Raw genomic sequence first — 25,446 nt, 5'->3', positions numbered from 1 at the left:
TGCATACACACAACCTTACCAAATCCTCTAGCTTCTTTAATTACCCGATGTGGGACACAGACACTAAAAAAAATCAAAGACACTGCATACATAACACAACCTTACCAAATCCTCTAGTTACCTATACTCTCATCAAATATCAAAATGTACCATTCTTTGTACACGGAATCGAAGCACGCAAATTTTTGGAATGTACAAAATAAGCATCAAGAATAGAGACTAAAAAAAAAAACCCAAATTCGAAACAAAAAATCGACGAAAAAAGCGTCGAAAGAATGGTTAGAGAGCATCACTAGTGTACGAAGTTTCTACCGAGGCGTCGGCTGGTTTACGTAATCTTCTACCGACAAATGCTGCAGCTCGACGGCAGGCAAATTTAAAGAAGAAGAATGGGCAGAATGTCGGGATACCTCGCCCGAACTGATTTCCGCGCCCTTCTCGACGGCGATGGCGTCTTGGATCTCCTTAGCCACTTCCGAAATCGGCGGTCGAGCGCTCCCGTTTGCGTGCACACACATCAAAGCTTTCTCGGCTATTTTCCACATCGACTGGCTTTCGTAGCTCTGCAATGTCGGGTCGATGATACTCCGTATGTCGCCGTTACCCATGTGCATCTTCGCCTAAAAACGAGTTTGATATAAATAATCGAAAAAAAAATAAATTAATTTTGCCATAATCGCGATTGCCTTACCCATTGGACGATGTTTCTGCAGTTGCTGCCGAAGCTTTCGTTCGAGATAGCTTCCCGACCAGATATTAGCTCGAGAAGAATGACTCCGAAGCTGTAGACGTCGCTTTTGTCGGTTAACTGCTGGGAGATGTAATACCTGCAACGGTGCCGAGATCGGTTAAATCGGAGACGGGTTTAGAAAAATAAATCGGGATTTTTCGGATTGAAGCTTACTCGGGATCGAGATAGCCGACGGTTCCTCGAACGACGCTGGACACGTGGGACACTCCATCGACGGCGATTTTCGAAAGACCAAAATCTCCAACCTTAGCTCTCATGTTCTTGTCGAGAAGGATATTGCTCGTCTTCAAATCTCTATGGATGATCGATGGCACGCAGCCGACGTGAAGGTACTCGATTCCTGAAACACGTAGCGAATGATGTTTATTTTTTCCGATCTTTTTTTTTTTTTGAGCTGATTTGATCGATAGATATCGAACCTTTCGCGGCGTCGTGGGCAATCTCGAGGCGCTTGATCCAATCAATACCTTGTCCGCGATCAAATGTCCCTGTCGATATATCCGTATTCAGCTCAGACAACCTTAACCAAATCACAGGAATGTAACCACGATGTTCTTACCGTAAAGGTGCTCCCGAAGAGTCCCGTTATGCATGAACTCGTACACAAGAATGCTCTTTCCCGATTCCTGACAGTACCCGAGGAACTGTACTAAGTTTCGATGGTGTATCCGCGAAAGAAGCGAAACCTGTTTCAGTTGTAATATTAAGACATACGGAAACGAGCAATATCGAAACTTCGACGGCAAGGAATTCAAGATAACGACCTCATTCGAGAACTCCCGTTTCCCCTGAAAAGTATCGTTTATCAAGACTTTGACGGCAATTTCCTTCCCGTCCTTAAATCTCCCGTAGTAGACAACCCCGAAACCTCCCGATCCAATTTTCCTCTCGAAGTTGTTTGTGGCCTCCGCAATTTCGGATAAAGCGAAACAATGTGCAGATTCCGCTGCGGGATCGGCCAGCGACGACGGAGAGCGTTCAGGGAGCAAACCATCGGAAGATTTTTCTACGTAAAGATACGATAAATTAGTACTATCGATTCAACAAAATCACCATCGAAAGATTTTTCTACGTAAAGATATGATAAATTAGTACTATCGATTCAACAAAATCACCATCGGAAGATTTTTCTAGGTAAAAATTCGATAAATTACTACTATCGATTCAACAAAATCGTCTTCGACGTATAGGCTACACCCATCTCACCTTGAGAACAAAGCTTACGAAGAATCCTCTTTAGCGTCGGCAGCAGAAAGAAAGAAGTAATACCGACAATAAGTAGAACACTTCCTCCGGCCAATAATCCGACAAAAATTTTCTTGCGGTTTCCACGATTGTCTCCTTCATGAAGGTCGGGATTTCCTGTGTAGCTGATAGCAAACAGAAAGAAAAAAAGAACATTAGAAAACAAAATTTCCGAGATCAAACATTTCGATGTAAAACATACTCACTTCAAGATCAGATCTTTGGTAAGAAGACGAGGCGGGACTTCTCCAGACAACATATTATTCTGAACGTACCTGCATCGAAGGTAATTCAGACAACACGAAAATTATTAGTCGATAAGTAAGAAATATATATGCTACTAAAAGTTTCTTCAAAATTTTTCAGCAGCATTAACGTAGGATCGTAGCTTAGCTTTTCGAACTTACAGTTCTCTCAAATTCGGAAGATCTGCCAAAGAAGGAGGTAGGCCACCGGTTAAAAGATTATTCTCGATGTGTCTGCCGCATGTAACAAGCCATCATCAGTTGCTCGAAGAAAATAACAGCAGTAAAAACAAGCAAAAAAAGGGATCAGATTAAACTTTACATTATTTTCAAATTAGGACATCCGGAAAAGTCCGGAATCGAACCAGCGAGCGAGTTATTGTTGAGCCATCTGCAGTCAAGATAACTATACACCTTAGCATCACATCTTAATACATCAACAATGGAGGAATCTGCAACTTACAGCTCGACTAGGCCGCCCAACTTCGCAAACTCCCTCGGAATATCTCCGGTCAGATTCTTTCCAGACAGTTTACTACAGATTACAACAAAAGGTTATGATACAGAGATATGAACATATATATATAGTTTGATTTCGAAAAAAAAAAAAAAAAAAACAAAAAACAAAAAGTTTTGTACATGGATGTTATTCTTGGCTGCATATCCGAGCTGCATCGAACCCAAGTCCACGGCGCCGGTACGCACGGGTCTCCGCCTTCCTGCGCCCAATCGAACGATGGATAAGTCACGGCTAAAGCCGCAAGAACCAGACCTGCAACGTGAACGTGTTATTTTTACATCAACAGGTAAAAAAAAAAATTAATCTTTCCACACTTTTAAGATATTTATCGATCAATTCTCACCATCTGCGGAGCCGTAACTTTTTTCAATATACTTATTTATCTCCATGGCATTCAGTAGAGGCCCCTCACTCGAATCAGCTGTCTTCCCGAATCTGAACGACAGAACGAACGGCAGGGAGATGTTGTAATATCCCGGCTCGTATAATCGGTACTTCCCTTGCGCATTCTCTTGGATGTTAACGACAGCCTTGCTGACGTCGGGATTCCCGGGAAGAACAAGTCGAAATTTTCTAGTGCTAGCCGGGGATAGATCTTCGATCTCGGCTAAGTAGGTAAATGCCCAACCGAAACTCGGGAAGCCGTCGAGATTCAACCGATAAGTCAGTGACCCATTCCTACCTACGACTGCTGTCTGCATCACCTTCTGGGGCGGCCATTCGTCTCTCATGACGTCGATCATTTTTACGGTCGATATCTTTTCCGTCCCCGGAGCAACGTCGACGAGGTAGTTTGCTTTCTTGATGGAGTCAGACTGCCATATTCTGTCGAACGGATCGTCGGGATATCTGACGGGAGCATCGCTTTCTGCGCCAAAGTTTATTCGAGCCGAGACACTGAGGAAGAAATCGTTCTCGTACTGATTCATGTAAATCGAACCGTTGAATTGTCGGAGCTCGAGGGTGGATATGAAGGGCTGCCCAGTCGAGGCATTCGACAAACAAACACTGACGGAAGGATCGGTGGCCAGAAAAATCAACTCCTGCGTCTCGATCGTGGTAGAGTCGGAAACGACTATCGTAGCCCAATGTGTCGCTCCGAAGGAAACGTCGAACTTGGGGTAGACATTGTTGTCGTCGAAGTTTCCGTACAAGAAAGTCGATCGTACGAGGTACCGCGTCCTTCTGACGACACTTAGTGTATAGCAATATTTGTTGTCGTCAGCCGGGAAGTATCTCAGCGTCGTGTACTGTCTTCTTGTCTCGTTGGCGACCGAAATCGTTGCAATTTGTCCTCTCGACATGTAGTTATCCGAACTCCATTCGATGCCTAGCTCATCTGTGTGATTATCTGTACCTCCACAGTCGAGACTTACGAAACCTGTGAAGCATCGATTAGATTTAGACATCGAAAGAAGTAAAATTATTCAAGAAATCAATCTCGTTAGACTTCGAATATAATTGAGAAAAAAATGATCGTGAGCTTGGTAAGATGTTTTCTATAAAGCGTTGGAACGGATTTCTTTGCGTTCTTCAATATATTATACCGAACATCTATTTTTTCATTTAAAATATTAAGCGAAAGAATCTACTCTAAAAATTTTACTATTTACATAACAAGATCAAGATTCGAACACTAGAACCTATAATTTCGCTCACAAAGTGACGTCGAAATTACTACATGAGAAATTTTTACTGGCCGTATTGTTATATGTTAACTCAGAAAGTTAACTAACAGAATTTAACCAGACATATAAGATTGAACGAAATAATTATGTAAATAGCCAAAAAATCCAAATCTCTTACAAATTTACGAGAGAGGTTCATAACATAATAGTTGGTTGCCATGAGATCGACCAAGTTACTATAGTCAATACCGTAACACCAACAATCGTTCACGTTACAACTTTTACTGCATCCCGTAAAAACTACCATCCTTCATCGTAGGACATCAATCGTCGTAAAAGAAAATTTTACATAAATGTTAGTATTTTTCTCTAAAGGAAGTTTTACGAATGTAATCCTTCGATATTTTATCATTTTGAATCGTTCATAATCAATATATCAATTTACTAATTAAATTCATTCGCATTTTACCTAAAATTACTAATGTACTACTAATTTATTTTTACCTAAAATTACTAAATTTAATCAATATACTTCTCCAATCTACTTATAAATACTAATACTACTTAATCTAGGTAACAAAAATAAATGAAATACATATATAATTATGTAACCATTAATTATAACATACATTCTTCGGAAAAATATATATATTTTCTTTTAAAATATTATTTAAATAAAAATTCAAACAAGGAAAAATGCCTTAACTCATCGAGATCTAACATTACCAAATCTGCTTATGCATAGATTAAATTACAGTAGCTTCAGCTCAACAAGGTACAGTTAATTCTTAAACCCTTTTTTTTTTCACCATTTTCCAACCACTTAACTTTCTTCAAGAAATTAATGCTTTGCTTAAATTGAAGTAAATTCAGTACGGAATCAAGAAATCAACAAGCATTCGAATCTCAAGAAACACCAAAACACAGAGAAAAAAATATAATGAATAAATAAATAAAAATCAACCTGGAATCTGAGCCATTGATGAATCGACGAGAAGAAGACAGAGTAAATTCGAAAGCGACAGAAACAGCAGTAGAGATCTTGTAGCCCCCATTGTTTTTGTTCCTTCCACTTGGCAATCGACTTCTCCTCTTCTTCAATTGCTTCGAAGAACACCACCACAGCTAAGCATTGGAACGATCCATGTGCTCAGAAAGAGGGGAGAGAGAGAGAGGAGCACCAAAAGTGGAAAAACACAAACATATTAGAGAATATCTGGATAGGTTAAAGATTCTTCTTCTTCTTCTTCGTTATTGTTCGATTTGATTTGATTTGATAATTTGAGGTTGGTTGAATTAGTAAATGGGTGAAAGCGATAAAGAGGGTTTAGGGAATGGCTTTTTCGCTGGAGTTAAAGAAAGCGTGGGAAGGGAAGAAAGGACGCTCTGTCTGCACTGGCACTCGGCAGCTCACCCCCCACTCCCTCTCTCTCTCCCTGCATATATATATATATATATAGAGAGAGAGAGAGGGGGGGTTGTTTGATTTTTTATTTGAAATCTTATTATATAAAAAATAATAATAATAATAATAATAATAATTTAAATAATATTATTGTGTGATAGTATTTTATAATAAAAATAAGTATATTTTAAAAATAAGTTATATAAATTGAGTAATAGTATTATTTAAACATAAATTATTATCTATATTAAATTTGTATTATATTAATTGTTGTGAGCAGTTTTTTTCTTTCATCTATTTTCATTAATAAAACAGAAATATACTATTTCTTCAATGAATATTTTGTCCATTTTAGGGAAGATTAATATAATTGAGTATAATTAAAATTAAAAAAAATTGAAATAAACAAAAATAAAAAAATAAACGTGAGAAATTGACGGAGAAATATAAAAGAAGAAGAATATTAGAATAGTGGTAAAAGTTAAATTTTAAATTTTTTAAATTATGTATTAACTAAAGTAAATTCTTACTACATAGATGTTTTTTTTAAAAAAAAATAACAAAAAATAAAAGTTAATCCTATATCAGAGTTTATTAATTTTTATTCAATTAATTTTTTATTCAATTTTTTTATTATATTAATTTATAATAAAAATTAATTATTTTTAAAATATATTACATTCAAAACTTATTTAAATATAATTTTAGAGTTAAAATATTATGCCAAATGTTTGAAGTTACTTACATTCAAATATATTACTCCCTCCGTCCCATAAATATAGTATTAAATGAATTGGGCACGAGATTTGAGAAATATTGATATTATATTGGTAGTTGGTAAAAGTATCGATAAAAGATTTTTTTGCCTTTGTGAGTATATTAGTGTAAAAAGTAATGGCAATTGTGTAATAAAAATGAAAAAGTAGGAATAGTTTTACGGTGATATGGTTATTTATGAAAATAAGACTATTTTTTTTTAGACAGATAAAAATTATAAACAAGACTATTGTATTGAACGAAAGGAGTATTATTTAAACATAATTTCATAGTTAAAATATTATGTGAAATATTTAAAGTTACTTTAGTCCTTTTTTTTAGTTATTACAAATACAAATAAAACAACATCCATTATTTTGATTAGGACTTATTAATGATTTTGTATTTGTCTTGTTAAGGGTTTGTTTGTTTTTGTTTGTTTGAAAGGTTTTGGTGGACTTTTACTATTTATTTTATTTTTTTTTTCCTTAAAAATATCAAATTAAATATTTATTTTTTATTTTTATATTATACTAAAAATCAATTTTACATTAAAACATCACATAACCTATTTATATCACATCATACAACTATTCAAATTTAAAATTTTTACTATTCAAATTCCAACTCAAAATCCAAACCCCAAAGCAAACACACCCGAAGAGAAATAAGAGCATTCGTTACAGTCGCATTTTTCATTACATTTATCGTTATCTTTTCAATTTTTAGTATAACAAAACTCATTTCCTTTAATAAGAAAACACAGTTATCAAATTGTATTACATTTATCAAGAACTCATTACTTTCAAAAAATTAAAATTAAAATTAAAAGCTATCCAAAAAAAAATTTAATTTCAAAAATTGAAAGTTTAAAATTAACATAATTATTTATAAATATATTTAAATTTTATTAACTAGTTCTCTATTTTTTCATATTCAATTAAATTAAATGATTAGTAAAAATATTAATCTTTTCAATTGTGCTTAAAATTAAATTATTGGACACAATATTTTATACATGTAATTTATATTACGATTTTTTATATTATTTTTAATTCATATATATATATATATATATCGATTTATTTTTAATAATTTCAATTATTAAAATTTATATAGATTGATAATCAAATAAGCATGTATGTATATACTATAAATATTAAATTAATAAGTACGAATATAAAAAATTTAAAAACTACGACTTGACATATCAATTAATCTTCGACTTTTTTAGAAAGTATCACTGTATCACCAGCTTCTCATCTCTCTTCTTAAATCCCAAATTTTGATCTTCATATCAGCCTAAAATTAATTGTCTTTTCCAATTTATCTTCCTTCGGAATTTTGACAATTTTTTGTACCTCAAATCAATTTTTTTTTTTCCTTCAAATCAAAATACAAACATCCACACCCCAAAATTTTTATTATTTTGCACAAGCATATATATATATATTCTTATTTTACACTATATTATAATAAAGAATTTTATACACCTAATAATATATCACTATTTTTATTAAATTTTCAATAAATCTCCTAGGTAATAAATAACTTTAAAATACAAAAATTTAAAAACTTAAGCATTGTTGGGGAGTTCCCAAAAAGAAAACCACCCTCCAAAAATAGGCGTATGCCGCTTGAATGTGACAAGCACACGGTATTCTTTAGTAAAAGGCGAAAGAATAGTTCGCTTTGTGCTTATCACGCGGCTGCATGCTTTTTCATTGGAAATGGGCGTCTGTATTTATAGCTGCTTCTGACCTCCGCTCTGGCTTCTCAACCGATGTGGGACAAAAGATTTGCATCTCAATATTGTGTATTTTAATAGACTAATATTATCAGTTAATCGCTAGTAAGGTTGGTACGGACTGCGTTGTGTAAAAAGGCCCAGGCCCACCTCAACAATTCAATTTATTTATTTATTAATTATATATATATATAATAAATTATAATTTGGATTGTATTTATAGAATCAATTTTGTAATTTTTAACTTTAAAAGAGTTGTAAGAAATTAGAGATACATATTCAATTTTTATTTTTATTTATAAACTACAATGTTTGAAAGTCAATTTAAGTGATAATACTCCCTCCACCTCGTTGGAAGGGTGGCGTTTTGTTTTTTGCATGTAAATTTTTTAAGATTAGTATTATATTGGATTATAGTGAAAAAATACAATAAATATCCCTATTAGTATGGTGTAATATAAAAGTAATGATATTTGTGTCATATATTGTAAGTTAAAAATGTATTTATTATGTTAACTAGGTAGTACAATTACTAAATTAGAAAATTGTAACCTTGTTTTAAGACGGACAAAAAAATGAAAAATGGTAACCTTTCAATGGGACTGAGTGATTATTAATTTTAAGTAAGGGTATGTTTCTTTAGGGGAGTTTGGGGAAGTTGGGATTGGGTTTGGTTTTTATTTGAATTTTGAGATGAGTTTGGATTTTGTTGTTTCTTTTGTGTTTGTGTTTGGGTTTGGTCGGGGTTTAGGGAGTTTTGATGTGTATTGATTTGATGGATAATGAATAAAATAATATAAATGTGTATTAATTTTAATTGATAAAATTTATATTGTACGATTTTATTATGAATTTATATTATACCCAACATATATATATTTAAATTTTTATTTATTTGTATTATAAAAAAATTTATTATTTACAAAATGACATATATATTGTATATATATTTTTTCATTTAATTATAATAAATATTAAATAAAATTTTAATAATAATAAAAAAAAAACAGGGGCCAAATACCCTTGGAGTAACATGCCCTAAAATAAGATTGTATTTTATTTTGGATTGAGTTTAAATTTTTTTATTTTAAATTTAATTTAAATAATATTTTGATTTGATATTTTAAAAAAAATAATAATAATATATTTTTATTAAAATCATATAAATTTGAATTTAAAATAAAAAAATCAAACAAACTCTAATTCTAATTGTTAGTATGTAATAATTATACACACATATACAAATATATGTTCCATTGAGTCCGACAGTATGATAAATAAAATAAAAAAATAAAAAAAAAACTATTATGTATTTAGATATGTTTTTTTTAAAAAAGAAAAAGAAATACTAAAAACTAATCATACAATAGAAAGCAAATAAAAATTATTTTTTATTTTACAATTCCTACTCCCGGCCAAGTGCATGATTTTGTATTTGGAACTTTTATAAAAAAAACTTTGAATGTAATATAGTTGAAAATACTCTTAAATTATTAAAATTACTCAAAATAACATTAAGTTAATATAAAAATATTTTTCTATAAAATTTTTATAATTTATTTTTCATTTTTATTAATTATATTTAAAGATTTTAAATTATATTATAAAAAATATATTTTTAAATTTTAGTTATTTATATTTTAAAATTTTAATTTAAGGATAATATATAAAATAAAAATAAAATTTACAGTCCAATATTAAATTATCTGTATTTTGAAATTTTATACATTACATTAATAATTTTAGTATAACTAAAAAATTTATATGCTCTTATTTAAATTTTGTATCTTGATTATAATTTTAAAATTTAATTAAAATAATATATAAATTAAATATAATATTAATAATAATTTTTTTATTAAAATATATATATTTATATTATATATAAATTAATTTTTTATATTATATTATTGTTATTATTATTAAGGATAAAATAATAGTTTCAAATTAAAAGTGTTTTTGTTTATCTCATCTCAGAAGCTACTATGAAAATGATTATAAAAAAAATATTTTTCAACTTAAAAAATTGCTTCTGGTTTTAGACATAAGTCAATGCAAATAGGTAAAAAATATTTTTTTGTAGAAACAGAAGCCGAAACTCTTGCCAAAGCCCATCCAAACGAGGTTTATATGTTTGACTTATTTCATTACCTATAATTTCTACTTTATGTGATTTCTTTTATATAGAAGCGAGAAACTGATTTATTTATATTTTGATTTAAAATAACATATTAATTTAAATATTTGCTTAACTAATATTTTGATCTGATATTTTTTTCCAAAAGAATAATATATTAAAAATAAATAATACTATTAAATTTGATTTGAAGTTGCGAAAAAAGACAAACCCAAATAGTTCTCTACATTTTCCACTCCTTGTTATTTCTTTTAAATACTTGGACATATCTTCCCCCAATACAATTGATGCATTTTAGTATTTTATAAATAATAATACAATAAAATATTAAAAAACAGTTCTTAAACATATTTTTTTAAAAAAATTAATATATTACAGTCATTTTTTATTTTTATATTACTTACACGTATCTCACATAAAAAAATATATATATATTTTTCAAACAATCCCACTTAACAAACATATTCTTATTTTTTTAATGATTTTATTTGTAACAATAAAATATAAAAGTATTTTTTATTAAAATAAAATAAAATAAAATAAAAAAACACAAAGAAAAAAAATAGGAAGTAAGTAAGTACATCCATATCGTTGTTATATATCTTATGATCACTAAGGTATGTTTCTTAGATTAGGATTGACAAAATTTGACTGAAAATCTATATTCAACTCATATTTGATTGTGTGTTTTATAAAATATACTTGCTCGGAATGTAATCATTTGTAGATGAAACAATACTTAAACTAGGAATGACAAATTAATTCCAACTAAACCTAACATGTAATAATTAGGTTTGACTTGAGATTTTTTACTCCTTGGGTCAAACACATCTTACAAAATTAAGATTAAAGAAAAGAAAGGGTTATTATTTTATGAAATTGTTGAAAACGAATTTTTTTTTCAATAAAAAGTATAAGAAATCTATAACAAAAAAATTTATGTAAACTATAAGAAATCTATTAGAAATAGTGAATGTATTTAGTATATTAATTTTTTACAAAAAAAAAAAAAAAAAAAACGTGTGAAAATATATTCGTGTTTGTATTGTATATTGTTGTGTAGTATTTATATAGTCATATTAGTTTCATAATATGAATAAATAATTTTTGTTTTAATATATATTATTCATTTCAAAATTTTGTTAGTAAAAATTGTAATTTTAAACTTAAACAAGTTAATATGAATAAGATTGCAACTATTAACCCATTTATTAAATAAGTTAACTTCGGATCAAAGATTTTCTAACCCGTATATAGATGACCCAAAACCCAAACCCGAACCCAACCTACTTCATTTGCCAGCCCTACTTTAAACACACAAAATCCAAACTTGAAAACCTTTAAATAGAGCTGGCCAAAATCTAACACACCACAAAAACCCAACACAAAATCATTGAACTTGAGCCAAGAATTTCCACACAATTATGTATCCAGGTTCATATATATACTTATAAAGCACACAAGTGTGTACAGCTTATTATTACCCTTTCGAGAATCATATTCAAAAAATTAAATTAAATTAAAGTACATGTTCATTTTTAAATCATCTGCATATTACCATTTCTTAATTTCATGCTTTCACACGAAGTATTATATACTTCTTTAATAAAATAGCAGTGTACGATGAATATACCAGTTCAAAGCGTGCCAAAATAATTCCACCAAACCATGTGACAGAATTATCAAAACAAAATTGTAACACACAAGATTATAGGCCTAATGCAGAAGAAATCCACACAACTTATAACAAAGTCACATCAGAAAGCAATGGGCCAAACAAATCAATCAAAATGCAAAAGGAAAAAATATAATATTTTAAAATAAAGTCTCAACAATTCTGTTTTAAAACTAACACCACAGTCGAGCAGCAACAAAACCAGAATGCAAGTGCAGTAAACTCCCACATAACAGATGATTGTAAAGGTGTCTAAAACATCAACACTCCAAAAACAAAATTTAAATATGAAGGTTCTAAAATGCATGAATATTAAAAGACAGTTTATTGGGAGACACCTAACCACTTGGAGAAATTTTCAAACTCGGTGTAGTCGCTGTCGGATATCATCGTCTTGTACCATGCTTTTCCGGCAGTTTGAATTGCTGAAGCCTCTTCCTGCAAACATATCAAGAATTGGAATGATCAAAATGCTGTCGAATTTGAAACATCTTCCATGAAAAAATTCAGAAGACCATAACCAAATGTTACATATCAAACAAATTCAACAATCGCACTGAAACAATTTTAACTAATTGTCAAAACAAGAAAGATTACAGCAATCACTTTAAATGAAACCTAAAGGTCGTCACGATCCTAACAAACAATTTTTGCAACATACCAAACAAGAATTGCATTGGGAATTAACTATATATCAAAGTCAAATAATATTAGACAAGCCTGGATGAATCACAAACACTTTTCATCCCATTTTTTTCCGCCAAAAACATCAAATCTAACACCTATTTTTCATTTTTTATATTATACTAAAAATCAATTTTACATTCAAAACATCACATCAACACCTATTTATATCACATCATAGAACTATTCAAATTCAAAATATTTACTATTCAAATTCCAACTCAAAATCCAAACCTCCACACAAACACACCCTTGATCAAATCAAAAGATCGTAACCAGATGTTACATAGTCCACACAATTCCAACAAACAATGTATGCTACAGATACCAAACAAGAAAGATCAGATTATCCTAAACACATTATAATTTGCAGTACAATTCATATCTCGGTGAAAGGAAGCTAATTAAATATCATAACATAATGTAAACAAGATTAAACAATACTGATGAATCACAAACACTGTAAAGGCCCAATTTGGGTTGTTAAATCTGGATTTGAGATTGAATTTTAAATTAACATATTTGAATGACTTCAGATTTAAGATAATATGGTTTGGCTGCAAAAAAGTGTCCCAAAATAATGAAGAGTTTGACTTTGAAATCAAAGAAACTAATGGATTTAAAATTCATTTATCCCAAGTCCCTCAATGCAAACGGGGCCTGAATAGAAATGGCTAACAGATGGACAGCAAAATTTGATTAAGCAGTAAAATCATAAGCACCATTCACATAAAATTGTGCAATAATAATATGAAATATATGTATAACAGATTATACCAACATCAATAATATGTAAAAATTTAAAGATCACCAATACCTTGCTGAGTTTCTTCCTCTTGCTATCAAGCTTCTCCTTCTTGGCCTTAACCCTCTGTGCCTCAGCCAATAGAGCCATCCTCTTAGCAGCCTGGGCGTACGGATTCAGCTTCATCATAACATTCAAATTCTTCAGAGGATTCTTCTTCAGAGGCGCCCTCTTAATCTCCTTCTTAATCGGCTTCACCACAGACTGGACCTCATCGGAATTGATAATTCTCGCAAGATCGGCATTAACCATTTTGGTCCTCGGCAGGAGGTATCCCTTCTTCTTCTCAGAAGGCTTGTCGAATGTGCCGTAAATCTCATCCAACTTCTCGAAAGCAGATTTTGTCCAGATTATGAACCTTCCGAGATGGCCTCCCGGAGCAAGCTTGAGCAGATTCAGGCGAGAAACATGAGTGATGTCCACGCCGGGGATGTTGCGGAAAGCTTTCACCAATTTCGCACCCTCGGTTCCGTACACGATGAGTGGACCTTTCCTGGAAATGTATCGGCGGTTACGCATCTTACCTTTGCCAGGGCGGATGGAATGGCTGTCCTTCGCCTTCTCGGCGTCGGTGAAAGCTCCGATTTGCTTGAGGATTTTCAGAGCAGCGTTAGTTTTCTCGACAGCCTCAGCAGAATCGGAGACAACCAGAGGCAACTCCGGGACCTCCTCGATCTTGTGTCCACGAGCAAGGACTATCGAAGGAACAGCAGAGGCGGCGATCGCCGACACGACGGCGTGGCGCTTCTGAGTGACGTTGACGCGTCTGTGCCAGCGGCGCCAGATCTTAGTCGGCGCAAACATCCTTCCACCACGGCACATGTTACCGAAGGCTCCCTGCCCTGCGCGGTGCGTACCGCCGCCGGGAACTCTGGGGATACGAGACACGGCGCGTCCGGTACCCCAGGACTCGGCGGAGGTCTGGTGGCCGGCGCGCTTCGAAACTGCGTACGGCTGACGCGCGTTCTTCGAGATCTGACCATGGACAAAGGTAACCAGGTCGGGGCGGATGCCTGCCTTCAGGACATCGGGAAGAGGTACGGTGTTTCCGGCGGCGCCTCCATCAGTGGCCATGTCATTCTCCAGCGGTTGCACGGTGACCAGAGGACGGGCGGCGGCGGCCATTTCTTCGGGCTGGGAGGTGAGGGGACGATTCGCTAGGGTTTTGGGTTGATCTAAATTAGGGTTACGTTAAACGGTGTATATATATGTGATGCCCTAATGGTATTGTGGGCTTAAAATGGGCCGTTTGCTATAAGGCCCGGCTGAAGCCTATAAGATACGCCGCTGAGATAATTTTATTCAATATTTTTAATTAAATCACAGATTTGCCATTTATTCAACTTGTAACAACAAAACATTCTTCGGTCCAATTTGGATTAATAAAACTTGCATATCAATTAAAAGCTAGTTTCATCTTACTTTCTCTTATAAGCATAGCAACCAATCAAATATACCACTAAATATTACTCCCTCCAGTGAAAATAATAATTATTTAAGAAAAATATTTTTAAATTAAAATTAATATAACTAGTTACTATAATTAAAATTTAAAAAAATTAAATTAAAAATTTTAAGATTAAAGTTATAATACTTTTGAAAAAAAGTGACAGAATATTTGTATAAAACACTATATATTCTATAAAATACTACTCCCTCCGTCACTAATTATAAGAATATATTAGTAAAAATAATTATTTTATAATATAAATAATTATAAATTAAGATAAAGATAACTAATTAATTTAATAAAAATTAAAAAAAATACAAAATTTAAAAATTTAAAATGAGATTAAACTGTGTAATCATTTTCCAAAAAAAAATTGACATGGTATGTGAGACGGACAAAAACGGCAACGTGGACATGGTATCTAGGATGGAGGGAATATATAATACATAATTCTTACATAATTCAGCAAAGTAACCACGATATATATAATACCACTCATTTTTACATTATTGTCAAATTAGCTTCCACATCAAGCCATAATACATGTAAAACGAGAATCCTTCCAAAAAAACAAACACATGCTAATGTAAATACAGAAATTTATTTTGAATCAAGTAGATTTAAAAGTACACAAGCGAACAAACCATCTTCGACATATTACTATCTACAGAGCATTATAACACAGCAGTAACGGAAAGGAATGTAGTCACAAATTAGCTACAAAAACTAGCTTCACTATAGTACACTCTCTCCCGAACAAAATTGAAACGCGATGCCGGAAAATGCAGGCGCGTCGCTAAAACATCCAAACCTAAAGCATAACATTACAATCATGTCGAGGAAGAAGAGGAAGAAGAAGGCGGACATTATGACAGGGATGAGACAGAGGAATGACGACGAATCATATGTCTGAGCAAGGACTAGAAGAAATTAGTCAACTACCTGTCCGAGTAACCTGAGGAGCCTCTTTGAGCTGCTGCAAGTTCTGTCTCATATATACATACACATATACATACATATATGTATTTCATGGCGACTGAGTGTTCAAGCTAGGAGATTGATGTGAAGCACATTTATGGAGGTGTAGTTATAATTACAGGTTTCATGAAGAATTTGGCGAATAACTAATCGTTATTCAGCGCTGATGGCTGTTCCGGGAGACGACACCATCGTTTTGGGACTGACATCATATGACGATAGAACTTTCCTCTGCAGGAAAACAAGGAGACATCATTTGTTAGTGAAAAAAAAGTATTGTCAAAAATGTTACCAAATAGGGAGAGGTGGGAAAGAACCTAAAAGGCTCTGTTTACTGGAGTTTGGCTTCGGTTTCCTTAAAATATATACTATTTTCGTCCGGCTCTAAGGGTTCTATTTACCTTTTGCGTGTTGATTTTTTAATATTAATTATTATATAAAAACGTAGTACAAATTAAGAGAAAAATGACAAAAATACTTCCATTAGTGTCTTATAATACTATTATAAGGACATTTGTACAAAAAATTATAAGTATAAAGATATTTTTAATGTTAAGTATAATGACGCAAAAGGTAAATGAGACCCTTAGAGCCGGACGGAGGGGGTACTATTTTCTTTCACAAAATATTGCATCTAAACTACTATTCGAATCAAAATCCCAAAAACCAGACCCCAAACAAACCTTTAGATTCACTTGAAATTCGAACGAGCTGAGAATGCGCATTAAGTAAAAGTAGATAGATAGATGAATTGAAGACATGAAACAGTGAAATAATTTTGACATGATCATTCATGTGCATGTCTTTTTTACTTTTTCTTTTTTTTTGCACATTAATGTAAACTAATTTAATGTTGAACGATATGAGAAATTAATTTCTACTGCTTGCAAAAATTCTTAGGCAATGCCAGTAAAAAAAATCCATATGGACAAAAGCCTGGATATCAGGTAAAGGAGAATGCTTACAATTGGATCGAAATCGGGGCTTGACAAATTGATGGTAAGGTTTCTCATCAATAGCAGGACCTGCATTTCGGAAGAAATCAAACTCAATGCATACATTTTGCCACAAAGATAAAAGCTTAAAATTCCAGATCAGACTGCTAATCTGCAGAAAAGGCAAGAAACCAAACTCAAGTAAATCTCCGTAGGACTAAACGAACATCAAACAGGCTTGTACTTCATCCTCACCCATACCCCACACCCTGTGAAATTCCATTATATATACAGTTGGTTGCGTATCTTCTCAATTATGCTATATTGTATTTCCTCCGTCCGTCAAAATTTTGCAGTTTTGTGTGAGAACGAAGACTAATAAATAATGATATTATATATAAAAATGAGCATGTAAAAAGTAAGTTAGGGTATATGGAAGTGAGAGTGAGTATGGTTCAATTTGTGGTGGCAACAATAAAATCGTGGTTACGTAAAATTTTGTACTATAAATGAATTATTTATAAGTTTAGCGGACAACAAAAAAAAAAAAAATTCCGAACGGAGTAAAGAGGCTAGACTTAAATAGTGTAGTTCAAAAAGGTGTTATAGTTGTCAAACGTACCCTATTTTTAAAGAAAAGTGTGCATTTTCCGTCAGAAACCAATCAATGTCAATTGAATTAAAACTCACTGTTTCAAAACTAATGGGATCCATCTCCTTGAGTTTTTGCACATGATCTTTACTCTCCGGGTCAAAGACACTTCCAATGAAGCTATATACTTCAGCAAAATTAGGAATACCTGATAAGACATTATACGAATCAGTACAAACTCCATCTATCATATAATTGTATGCAAGTCCTATTGATAATTTGCATTCAAAGCCATTTGCATATATCTTTTTCATAGATAACACATAAAGTAAAGATAAAATGAGTATAGCTACAGATCCTCAATCACAGAAGAAACCCGATTGAAGACAACATGTGCACTGCACTTCTATGTTCAGAATGAAGATGCTTTAGAAGTACCATGGCCGAAGATGCTAAGTTCCATACTGGAGTGCAAGAGCAAGTCGATGCTGTTTTTTTAAAAAAAAAAAAGAAAAAAAAAGTGTACAAATTCCCTATGCAATGACATATATGTGTACTCTTTTTAGCATGAAGGAAAGAATGTGAAAGACAAGAGCAACCACTAGAAGGTTTCCATCCCGGCATAAAATAAGCCTATGTGAGTCAGTGCCCAACAATGCCGTGCTAATTTGAAGGCGATAATGGGAAGACAATAAAAATAAAAAACAAAGATGAATAAATGTAGGTACTTAACCAAAATGCTTAAGTTTACCATGAGGTGTAGAAGCTTGCTTGCCCTGTTTTGAAAACTCCAAACTTGGCAATGCTCTTGGCGAACTTCCAAAGCCACTTACACTGCAGTTACTAATCCTTGATGATCCCTTTGATCCAATATCAGCTGAATCAGTAACGCTTTTATGTCATAATAAGAGTAGAAAAGATCCCTTTTTTGACAAGTAAATTTCTGGGTTGGGCTTAAGATAAGCAAACAAGTAAATATATATGCATTCTCTGAGTTTTACACTGCACTTATGCAAAATTAGGATAGAGAAATTATATATATATATATATATATGTAAATATACCTTCAACTCCTAGAAAATTGTATTCGTTTTCAGAGAGCATGGGCCCAGAGGATATGTTATTTATAAGCATTGATGCATCATCCCAAGCCGGATACCCAGCTGCAAGGGAATTTACGGATGAAGAAGGATAAGCTGCTGATGCTTGTAGTGGAACCATAACCGACACTAACAGCAATGAGAAGCAGTAAGTTTTAGTTTACATAGGCACATACATATATGGCAATCATCAAAATCGTTTCACCCAGCTTATAGGAGACAAACCATTTTTGGGAGCCTTCTGTGGATATGGATGAGAAGCTTTACGCTTTGGGCGAGGTGGAGGAACATGAGCCACTGTTCCATTCTTCTGAACCTTTAAAAAGTACTTCTGCGCATGACTTCGGATCTACAATTAAAAATTTTGTAACATTATTATCTTACATTGTTTTTTGGTGAATTTTAAGAAATGAAAATCTTATGAAATACTCCATGAAAACAAAAGGCAGTGCCATGAATAAGCATAAATTGCATGATAGACCCTAATGTTTTATAAAAAATATACAAATTACTCTATATTTTATTTATTATATGAAATCCATTTGTGTTGCTATATAATCTGGCATAGGAAACCCCAAAATAACAATGGGTAATAAGTCTATGATTCTTAGTCGTCATTATGAAATGGGTATTTTATGCATACTTTATGTTAACACAAGAGGATTCTATATACTCCATTTGTCTCCTAAAATTGTGCTTACTTTTATTCTTTATTTGTCTGCTAAAAATGTTATCATTTTCATATTTAAATTAAAATCATAACACTTTCTGTATTGTTTTTATAAAAAAGGAAAAAATAACAAAAGGTACACACAAATTACATAACACTTTCTGTATTGTTTTTATAAAAAAGGAAAAAATAACAAAAGGTACACACAAATTAAAACTGTGTCCAAAAATTTGGACACAATTTTAAGAGACGAATGACGTAATAAATAAAGTATAGAGTGCTCCGTGTTTTTAACAAAACACATGGGTGAGTAAGATAGTTTACCCGTAAATAAATAATCAAACAAAGTCTCATTTACTATTCAACCAATCTTGGTCGCCATATATAAGGTTTGTCCATCCAATAATTTTCTCACTAACACAATTACTCTTAAATATTACCAAAAAATATAATATATATACAAAATTTACACAATATATTTAATATATATTGATATATATTCTATCTATTCACAAGAACTCAAATATTTAACACAAAATATTGTTTTTCATATTATGTACATTATTCCCCATAACTAAGACAAAAAAATACATTCATACAAATAAAACTCAAAATGAATAGACCCATAATTTTGAGGCTCCTGACTTATATCCTTGATCTGTCAACAAATTTTCTGTCAATTCAAGTTCCAGGGCCCCAGTTCCATACAGTGCAATGCAGCCAAATAGTTCACTACTTCTCTATACAAGGAGAATACCCAACTCAAAATACTCTTTTTATCGTATACTAATACCAAAATACCCTTTAACTATTATTTAAATTACAAAATATCATTATAGTATTACACGTACAATTATATACCCTTTAACTTTTACTTAAATTACAAACGTATCATTACACATACAATTAGTTTATACATAAAATCAAAGACAAAAATGCCAAAATTTATGACTAATCAATAAAATACTATTATTTTTTAGTCTATTACAAAACCCCAAATGACTCATATGGATTGAGGCAGAGGGAGTATTATCTTTTAACAGTAAGGATTTCCACTCACTATCAGTATACAAGTATCAGATAGTTTAAATTGCTGAAAAACATAGTCAACATTCAGTAAGAAGGTATGAGAATATGAGCTCACCTGAATCACTGTCTTCGAGCCTACAAAATCTTCAATTTTCTTCCAATCACGATCAAACCTGAAGTTCATATCACAAACAGAGTAAAGAGCTGCACAAACACACCCCTGATTCAAAAAAGATAAAAATGCAAACACCATTAAGTTTCAGAAAGTGCCAGAAGAAAACTATCAATTATGTTCTTCCTCCATAATCACAAACTCATAAAACTCACCGCATCATAATTTTTATCCAATGTTCTTACACCGAAATTAATCTCTCGTCACTAGTTGCCATGAAATTGAAAAAATAAAATAAGAATTCAATCCATCAGAAATCATTTTCAGCTTCTAAGTATTTTCTCTAAGCCTGAACATCCAGTAACCAGATCCTAAACCGGCGCGAGACTGACAAAAACTTCCAGAAACCTGAAACTACAGCAAATTCGATGTTCGGAAGACCAAAACAAGCGCTGGATCGATCAAATTATACAATAACGCTAACCAACCAATTAGAACCGTACATCCGACAGTGGAAGTAAAAATGGAGAGACTTAACAGTTGTAGTGCTTCGAGGAACTTGTCATGCTCTTCTTCCGTCCAGCTCTCTCTGGACTTGGTAATGGTGTATGGCTTGCGGACCTTCTTGCCAGAGGCGTCGGCCGGCTGCGGCGGGGGAGGCGGAGCAGGCGGAGGATTGGATGAGGTCGGATTCATGTATGGCGGAGGAGATCGGGAGGGAAGGAGGAGGTTCGTGTGGTCGTTAAGATGCGGTTTTGACAATAGCACTAGCTGGCTTCATTTTGGGCCTTTCAAAATTTTCAATTAATCGTGCCTCGTAGGTGAGGACAGTGTCGGAGAAGGGGAAATTATTGGGTGCGACGCATGTAATTTGAGTTTATTTCCATTTCCCGTGGTTCTGACACGTGTAATTTTAAAATTAATAAATAAATAATACTATTTCCAACTTTAAAGGTTTTATTTTTTTGCATATTAATTTTTTAATATTAATTATTACATCAAAATATAATATATCAAAGACATGTGTAAAAAAAAATATATATATAAATATAAGAATATTTTTAATGTTAAGTTCAATGAAAATGAAAGATAAATATGACCCTTAAAAACGAGGCAGATGAAAAAGTATACTTTTTCAGTTCAGGGTCATGATTCAATTTTTTACGTGGTGTTGTTAATTAGTAAATTATTAATAATAAATTATGATATTAATTTATTTATTTTTATTTGAATAATTTTGCTGGTATTTTAAATATTTTTAGTATTACATTTCACCAAAATATAAAATATGGATATTATTTTATAATTAATAAAATTTTATATAATACAAATAAATAAAAAATTTATATTTATTATTTATTATTAATTTAAAATTAATTTTGTGAAAAAATAAAATAAAATTTTAAATATAACTAAAAATATTTATATATTGAAAAGAGATATATACATAAATAAATTTTGAATGGATCACTTATATGGGACAAGCTAAAAAAGAGGTCATCTATGGTTGCACGAATGAATATTTTATACTTCTTCCGTAGCTAAGTAGTCATTTATTTTTTCCGTATTGATCTTTGAATATTAATTATTATTTCAAAATGTATTACAAATCAATGGAAAATGATAAAAATATTTTTATTAGTATCTTATAATACTAATATAACAACATTTGTACAAAAATTGTACAAATATAAAGATATTTTTAATATTAAATATAATTATATAAATATTAAGTAGATACTTTGTCATGGTAACGAGGGATTACTTGAAAAAAAAAAATTTGTTCATCCAACAACAAAATGTTTTTAGTGAGGTTTGAGTGTGTTCTGTTTTAAATACATATTTTCTAAAATTTATATTTTTTTCAAAAAATTAATACAATTATTTTTATGTTATTTAAAACAATTCTCTGTTTATCATATATATATATATAAAAATAGTATTTCTTTAAACCATTTTATTTGTCAAGCAAATTTTTAGTTTTGAAATTAAATTTTAAATAGATTTAATTATTTAATGTGATATAAATATGTTATAATATAACTTTAAATAAAATTTAATCTCATGATATTATAACGAATAAAAATAATTATCTAATTTAATTTTCTTATAAAAAATATAAAATAATATTATTTCCGTATGATTTTAAGGATCTTATTTACTTTTGCATATTAATATTGAAATATTAATTATTATATTAAAATATAGTACAAATTAAGAAAAAATTACAAATCCACAAGGTTAAAACAGTAAATATAATTATATTGAATCCACGTGTATGTGAGCTCGGGTACAGTGGATCGCGCCCCTACCCGCCAAAGAAAAGAGTGGGACCCACTAGCATTTGGTCATGATGTGAACGTGTATGTGTCACCAATCCACAACTTTCTTACGGCGGCCCCCACATCGTACCCACGGTCGGATCGTCGTAGATCGGACGGACGAGAATGACTGCGGCAACATGTGGTTTTGCGATGGTATCGCCATGTGACAGAACCTACGCGAGGCGGGACCCGAATGCCCGGTTCAATTGACACATGGTGACATTAGGTCCTCTCAAACATGGGCCGTTAATGGGCCTTCAAAAATGGGCCTCGGGCTTTTATTGAGGCCCAAATGATGGCACGATCATACATAGCAGTCTATGGTCATTATGTCCTCTCAGACATGGGCCGTCAAAACGGGCCTCAGGCTTTAAATGGAGGCCCAATTAAGGAGACGCTTATACACAACAGTCTATGGTTATAATGGGTTTGTTTACTTAGGGTGTGTTTGTTTGGAAGATTAGATTTTCAATTCACTATTTATCCTATTTTTTTCTCCCAAAAATATCAAATTAAACACATATTTTTTATTTTTTATATTATACTAAAAATCAATTTTACATTCAAAACATCACATCAACACCTATTTATATCACATCATACAACTATTTAAATTTAAAATTTTTACCATTCAAATTCTAACTCAAAATCCTAACCCCCAAACAAATACACCCTTAGTGATTTTTTGATTAATTTATTTTTTATTTAGTTATAGATAATCATGTCGGTAATATAAAAAATACTTATTGAAAAGTTGATTTTTGTGAGTGAATGATATATACTCCCTCCGTCCAATTTTTATTGTACTAAATATATGTGTACGGTTTTTTTAGGTAATTGTTTATTTGGCATGAAGTGAAAAATTTATCATTTGTGATAAAGTAGAGATTAAATGTGATAAATAAATGAATGATAAAAAAAAAAAAGAAATTCTATTTTAAAAAAAAATATGACAATAGTTATTAGACGTTTCAAATAATAAAATAAAACGTTAGTTTATGAACGAAAAAAAGCATATATTATATATAATGTATTAATATATGTATATATTATATTTTTTAAATAATATTTATAGAGAATTATAACGATAAAAAATGCAATGTCAACAAAATGAATGTCCTCTCAATCTTGGACCACTAATGGGCCTTCCAAATGGACCACTAAACATTTTTTTTTTTTAAGGTTGCTTTGTGTAGGGAGTTTTTTTATACTTTTTTTTTTAAAAAAATAAATTTATTAAATCAAATGTTTATTATTTATTAAAATATTGTATTAATATTTATTAACGTTATGTAAAATGATAATTTAAATTCAAATGATAATATTGTATTAATATCTAAATGGTAAAAAAAATATTTCTTCCATTCCTTAACAAATTATCTATCTGTTATTCTATTTTGGTTAGTCTCATGTCAAAATATTTATTTCATTTCTTTAGTAATTGTAATATATACATAACATTACAAATTATTTTACAACTTACAGTATATTACACAAATGTCATTATCTTTATATCACACAATAATAATAAAATTATCTTAATCATTTCTACTTTATTTCTAGTACATTATAATATAATACTAATATTTCTAAAACCTCCTGTGAAAAACAAACGTATACATAGATATAAAATATAGGGAGTATTTTTAGTTGTAACAGTGAAGTTATAAATTTCAAAATAAAATAATTCTAAAAACTCAATTTATTAAAAAGTAATGATATAATATATTTTTTATATCCACATTTTCAAAATATAAATTAATTTAATTTAATTTAAATTTTTGAATATTTGTGACATTTGAAATATAGTCATATTACTTATAATACTATTTCCCTCTTATAAAAAGATCACTACTTAACATCAAAAATATTTTATATTTATATAATTTATTTTAAAAACATTATTATATTATAATTTATTTATTCATATTATTATTATTATGTTTTCTTAAGGTTTGGTAAAATTTTGGTTTGAATTTGATATTAAAATAAAGTTTGATGGAATATTTTGTGAGAAGAAAAAATTTAAATAGTAAAATTTGAAAAATTTGGGTCAAAGAAACATAGCCATATACTCACCCCGTCCCAGATACCATGTCCACGTTGTCGTTTCTGTCCGTCTCACATACCATATCACTTTCCTTTTTTAAAAAATGATTACACACTTTATCTCATTTTAAATTTTTAAATTTTATTTTTTTAATTTTAATTAAACTAATTAGTTATTTTAATCTTAATGTATAATTATTTATATTATAAAATATTTTTTTTCACTAATATATTTTTAATTATCTACTAATTACAACTATCCTAAAATATCGTGTCTACAGTATGTCAGACAGTATCTGGAACGGAGAGAGTATTATTTTTAATGTTGGGTGGCACGTGGTGTGCAATAACTTCACCTACCATTCTTTATTTTTAAGGTTAAAATCTAATTAAGTCAGAAAAATAGAAAGCGACCCCTCCCACAAAATAGAAAAGATATGGATAGTGGGGTCCACTAGGCATTAAAATAAATGCGAGTAATAACAACTTTCTTCATTCAACTATCATTTTTTTTTTATTGCAATCTTTTAAAATAATAATAATAAAAAATATTAAAAAAAGTAAAAAATAAATCAAATATTCATTATAAAAAGTAAAAAAATATTAACA

The 25,446-nt window shown here is 31.0% G+C and overlaps 3 protein-coding genes and 1 non-coding gene across 7 annotated transcripts; all 4 read right to left on the bottom strand.

The window, feature by feature from the left end:
* Window positions 1-101: 101 nt before the first annotated feature.
* On the bottom strand, window positions 102-5,808 carry LOC127251137 (probable LRR receptor-like serine/threonine-protein kinase At1g67720). 2 transcript variants are annotated; one of them, XM_051274736.1, is made up of 14 exons: window positions 5,354-5,808; window positions 3,105-4,142; window positions 2,881-3,013; window positions 2,705-2,776; window positions 2,564-2,632; window positions 2,404-2,475; window positions 2,203-2,271; window positions 1,958-2,121; window positions 1,516-1,757; window positions 1,311-1,437; window positions 1,171-1,239; window positions 905-1,091; window positions 692-827; window positions 102-620 (listed from the first exon to the last, which is right to left on the bottom strand). In XM_051274736.1, exons 1-14 carry the CDS (start codon window positions 5,442-5,444, stop codon window positions 309-311), a joined length of 2,781 nt encoding a protein of 926 aa, XP_051130693.1. In that variant the 5' UTR covers window positions 5,445-5,808; the 3' UTR covers window positions 102-308. The 2 variants fall into 2 exon arrangements, with proteins under 2 accessions (XP_051130693.1, XP_051130694.1); XM_051274737.1 differs by having other exon boundaries at window positions 1,311-1,395.
* Window positions 5,809-8,142: 2,334 nt separating this feature from the next.
* On the bottom strand, window positions 8,143-8,261 carry LOC127251177 (U5 spliceosomal RNA). Its single transcript, XR_007838850.1, has one exon. It is a non-coding gene; the product is annotated as a U5 spliceosomal RNA (small nuclear RNA).
* Window positions 8,262-12,222: 3,961 nt separating this feature from the next.
* Window positions 12,223-14,781, bottom strand: LOC127250919 (60S ribosomal protein L4). The gene is made up of 2 exons (XM_051274397.1): window positions 13,611-14,781; window positions 12,223-12,547 (listed from the first exon to the last, which is right to left on the bottom strand). The coding sequence occupies exons 1-2, from the start codon at window positions 14,721-14,723 to the stop codon at window positions 12,434-12,436; spliced, it is 1,227 nt and encodes a 408-aa protein (XP_051130354.1). The 5' UTR covers window positions 14,724-14,781; the 3' UTR covers window positions 12,223-12,433.
* An 849-nt stretch (window positions 14,782-15,630) lies between these two features.
* LOC127251080 (protein REVEILLE 8) lies at window positions 15,631-21,254 on the bottom strand. Of its 3 annotated transcripts, XR_007838832.1 has the most exons (9): window positions 21,003-21,253; window positions 20,468-20,525; window positions 18,879-19,002; window positions 18,618-18,782; window positions 18,305-18,430; window positions 17,652-17,761; window positions 16,992-17,051; window positions 15,991-16,257; window positions 15,631-15,859 (listed from the first exon to the last, which is right to left on the bottom strand). XR_007838832.1 is itself a non-coding variant. In XM_051274646.1 (8 exons), exons 1-8 carry the CDS (start codon window positions 21,158-21,160, stop codon window positions 16,180-16,182), a joined length of 813 nt encoding a protein of 270 aa, XP_051130603.1. In that variant the 5' UTR covers window positions 21,161-21,254; the 3' UTR covers window positions 15,631-16,179. The 3 variants fall into 3 exon arrangements, 2 of the variants coding, with proteins under 2 accessions (XP_051130603.1, XP_051130602.1); XM_051274646.1 differs by having other exon boundaries at window positions 15,631-16,257; window positions 18,618-18,716; window positions 21,003-21,254; XM_051274645.1 differs by having other exon boundaries at window positions 15,631-16,257.
* Window positions 21,255-25,446: the final 4,192 nt, after the last annotated feature.

Source organism: Andrographis paniculata, unplaced genomic scaffold, assembly GCF_009805555.1.
Source record: "Andrographis paniculata isolate CXL003 unplaced genomic scaffold, ASM980555v1 Contig38END, whole genome shotgun sequence".
Taxonomy (NCBI): Eukaryota; Viridiplantae; Streptophyta; class Magnoliopsida; order Lamiales; family Acanthaceae; genus Andrographis; species Andrographis paniculata.
The sequence above is the reverse complement of the archived record's forward strand: the minus strand, read 5'-3'. Positions and strand labels throughout refer to the sequence as shown.